The sequence below is a fragment of the Brassica oleracea genome, chromosome C3 (genome assembly GCF_000695525.1).
Source record: "Brassica oleracea var. oleracea cultivar TO1000 chromosome C3, BOL, whole genome shotgun sequence".
NCBI classification, from domain to species: domain Eukaryota; kingdom Viridiplantae; phylum Streptophyta; class Magnoliopsida; order Brassicales; family Brassicaceae; genus Brassica; species Brassica oleracea.
Genome location: NC_027750.1, coordinates 45263921 through 45267800, shown reverse-complemented (window position 1 = coordinate 45267800; position 3880 = coordinate 45263921). Strand labels below are relative to the sequence as shown.

At 52.2% G+C, this 3880-nt stretch overlaps 1 protein-coding gene across 1 annotated transcript; it reads right to left on the bottom strand.

Moving 5' to 3' along the window:
- Positions 1-298: 298 nt before the first annotated feature.
- Positions 299-2080, bottom strand: LOC106330724. Its single transcript, XM_013769150.1, has 2 exons — positions 591-2080; positions 299-518 (listed from the first exon to the last, which is right to left on the bottom strand). The coding sequence occupies exons 1-2, from the start codon at positions 2078-2080 to the stop codon at positions 299-301; spliced, it is 1710 nt and encodes a 569-aa protein (XP_013624604.1).
- Positions 2081-3880: the final 1800 nt, after the last annotated feature.

Genomic DNA, 3880 nt, shown 5'->3' with positions numbered 1-3880 from the left:
TCCGCCCATTTTCCGTGAGAGCCCTCCAGTCGCTTTTTTAAGCATGTTGACCACGGTTTTGTTTGTGGACTTGGCTTGTCCGTTAGATTAGGGGTGTCGGGGTGTGGCGAAAGTTAGTTTTATGCCCAAGTCCTTGTAGAACTCCTTGAAGTTGTGGCTCGTGAACGGGGGTCCATTATCGGTGACGATTTCGTGGGGGACCCCGAAGCGAGTTATTACGTAGGTCAACAGGAATTTACGGATCTTGAGATATGTTATGCGGCTGAGCGATTCTGCTTCGACCTACTTGGAGAAGTAGTCAGGGACTATTTGAAGGAAGACCTTCTGCCCCTACTATGTCCATGTCCCACTTTCTGAAGGGCCATGGTGAGCTTATGGACTTGAGATTCTCCGGGGGAATCTTGGAGACTGGAGCGTGCCTCTGGCACTGGTCATAGTGCATTGCTTGTCTGTCGGCGTCGGAGGCCATCGTCCAGTAGTAACCCACCCTTCTGGCTCTGAGCACCAGGCTTCTACCGCTAGAGTGGGATCCACAATCTCCTTTATGTAGTTCTACAAGGATTCTAGCGGCTTCTCGGGGTGTGACACACCTCAGATACGGGCCAGAGAAGGATCTTCGGTACAGCCTCTCCTGGGAGATACAGTACCTTGCGGCTCGCTTCTTGATTTTCCTGGCCTCGTTGCGATCTTTCGGGAGGATGTCGGCTTCAAGGTACTGGACTAGGGGGGTCATCCATGTTTCACCTTCTTCGACGGCGGAGACCTCTTCTGAAGGAGGTTCCTCTAGGGTGGCTGGCCATTGAAGCACGAGCAAGGGGATACTCATCTGACTACTAGTTTCGAGGGAGGACCCCAGATTAGCGAGGGCATCGGCTTGCGAGTTTTGTTCCCAGGGGATTTGAGTGAGCTTGCAGCTCTTGAACTTCTTGATTAGTCGTTGGGTGACCTCCACATACTTGATCATGCTGCCATCTTTTGCTTGGTACTCTCCCTGTACCTGGTTGATTATCAGCTGGGAGTCACCGAAGACCTGGATGTTTTCTGCCCCCATTTGGTGGGCGAGGGTTAGACCTGCTATTAGGGCCTCATACTCGCTTTCGTTGTTGGTTGCTTTGAAGTTGCATGTTATGGCCCTTGAGGCTGTGTTCCCCGTTGGCGAGGTGAGCACTATCCCCACTCCAGCTCCTCTGACGTTACTGGATCCATCAACGTGCAAGATCCATTCTCCCTCTTCCTTAGTTTCGCCTCGGAGGCGTACCTCCTGCTCCAAAGCTGGGAGCAAGGCAAGTGAGAATTCAGCCACGAAGTCCGCTAGGACCTGTGACTTTATAGCCGTGGCAGGTCGGAATATTATGTCGTACTCCCCTAGTTCCACAGCCCATTTGACTAGGCGTCCAGAGACTTCTGGGTTGTGGAGGACCAACTTTACAGAGAAAGAGGTAACAACCACGATTGGATGAGCCTGGAAGTAGGGTCGGAGCTTGTGAGCAGCGACTATCAGGGCTAGGGCCAGCTTCTCTAGATGGCTATTGCGGGTTTTCACGTCCAGGAAAGCCTTACTTACGTAATAGATTGGTAGCTGCTTGTTTCCCTCCTCGCGGACGAGGACGGCACTCACGGTGTGTTCGGAGACTGCTAGATATAGCAGCAGGACTTCACCGTGTAGAGGATTGGATAGGAGAGGAGGAGTGGTGAGATACGATAGAGCGGATTCGCACTCTTCCGTCCATTGGAAGTCTCTTGGATTTTTGAGGGTTACGAAGAAGGCCTGAGATTTGTTGGAGAGTCTGGAGATGAACTTGCTCAAGGCCGCCATTCTTCCCGTTAGCTTATGAACCTCCTTGACGTTCCTCGGGGAAGGGATTGAGTGAATGGCCCTGATTTGCTCCGGGTTGGCCTCGATTCCCCACTGGGTTACAATGTACCCTAGGAACTTGCCAGAGCCGTCCCCGAATGAGCATTTGGCTGGGTTGAGCTTCATGTTGTACTTCTGGAGGGCGGAGAAGGCCAGCTGTAGGTGAGATATGTGGTCCTCTGCCTCTAGGGACTTGACCAGCATGTCGTTGATGTAGACCTCCATGGTTCGCCTGATCTGTCCGTGAACATCATGTTTACCAGCCGTTGGTAAGTTGATCCCGCGTTCTTTAGGCCGAAGGGCATAACCTTGTAGCAGTAGAACCCTCTGGACGTCATGAAGGATGTTTTCTCCTAGTCTTCCGGATGATTAAGTATTTGATTGTAGCGTGAGAACGCGTCCATGAAGCTCATCAGCTAATGCCCCGTGGTGGCGTCCACTAGCTTGTCGATATGAGGAAGCGGGAAGGAGTCCTTTGGACAGGACTTGTTGAGGTCCGTGAAGTCGATACAGACTCTCCACTTCCCGTCTTTTTCTTGACCACGACTACGTTGGCTGGCTATATGAGGCAGAGGGAAGGAGTCCTTTGGGCAGGACTTGTTGAGGTCTGTGAAGTCTATGCAGACTCTCCACTTCCCATTTTTTTTCTTGACTATGACGACGTTGGCTAGCCATTCTGGATATTGCACCTCGCGAATGAACCCTGCGCCGAGCAGGCTCTTGACTTCATCGTTGATGATTGTGTCTCTTTCGGGAGCGAACTTCCTTCTCTTTTGTCTGACGGGTTGATGTAGGGGATCCACCTGCAGCTTGTACATGATGACCTCCGGGTCGATCCCAGGCATATCTGCATGGGGCCAAGCAAAGCAATCAGAGATAGACCTGAGGAAGTCTACTAGTCTTCTTCTCAATCCTTCGGTCAGCTTGGAGCCGATCTTGAGATGTCGAATCTGACCACCTTTGGTTAGTGGCACGTCGTCCATTTCCTCTACCTCCGGTTCTTCGGTCTGATGGGCCGGAGGCTTACTCTGTAATTGCTATAAGACCTTGGTCTTTCCCTTCAGAGTAGTCTGGTAGCAGGAGCGGGAATACTCATGATCCCCTCTGATCGCCTTTATGCCCCAGGGTGTAGGGAATTTCACCATTTGGTGAAGAGTTGAAGGGACGGCTCCCATGCCGTGAATCCAGGGCCATCCGAGTATAATATTGTAGGACGAGTCGCAGTAAACAACGAGGAACTTGGTTGACATGTTGACCCTTCAGCGTACACGGGGAGGGTCACCTCTCCAGCGGTCTGTTTGACTTCCCCGCTGAACCCTATAAGTGGGGTTATTCTATGAGTTAGAGCGTTTTCCTCCAGCCCTAGGTCCTTGAATGCGGCCTGGAAGATGATGTTGCCGTAGCTTCCATTATCTACCAGTATCATTCTCACCAGGCAGTTCGCTACAGTGAGCGATATGACTAGGACGTGGTGATGCGGGGTGAGAAGTTCTCCTGCTCCTTGGCCGTGAAGCTTATTTTGTCCGTGCCTAGGAGCAGGCATTTTGGCTTGGCTGCCTCTAAACCGTGCTTAGCATTCGAGGTGCTTTTCTTCGCGGCCGCATGGCTTATGCCGCTGATCTCCGAACCGCCCGATATGACATGAATCACTCGGTCCTGACGAGGTGGGGAGACGAGAGCAGCTTCAGTGGGCTTCCCGTTGTCTCCTTGCTTAGATGGCTCTTGGCCTTTTTGGAAAGGAACTCCCTGAGGTGTCCTTTCTTAAGCAGCTCGTTGACCTCAATCTTTAGTGCGACGCAGTCCTCCGTTTTGTGACCGTGGTCTCGGTGGAAGTCGCACCAGAAACCAGAGTTCCGGAAAGAGTCAGGTGCTTTCATCTTCTGAGGCCACTTAACCTGCTGGCCCATCTGCCTCAGAACATTGATCAGCTCTGGCCTTAAGACGGAGAGGTGAGAGATGTCTGGCCACGTGGACACTGCCATCCCTTCTGCCTTCTCGATCGGCCGTTTCTGGTATATGCCCCGG

Coding starts and splice junctions, on each gene's coding strand:
- LOC106330724 (XM_013769150.1), bottom strand. CDS start 2,080: ATGGAGGTCTACATCAACGACATGCTGGTCAAGTCCCTAGAGGCAGAG. Junction 519..590: donor TTCTCTGGCCCGTATCTGAG/GTGTGTCACACC, acceptor ATCCCACTCTAG/CGGTAGAAGCCTGGTGCTCA.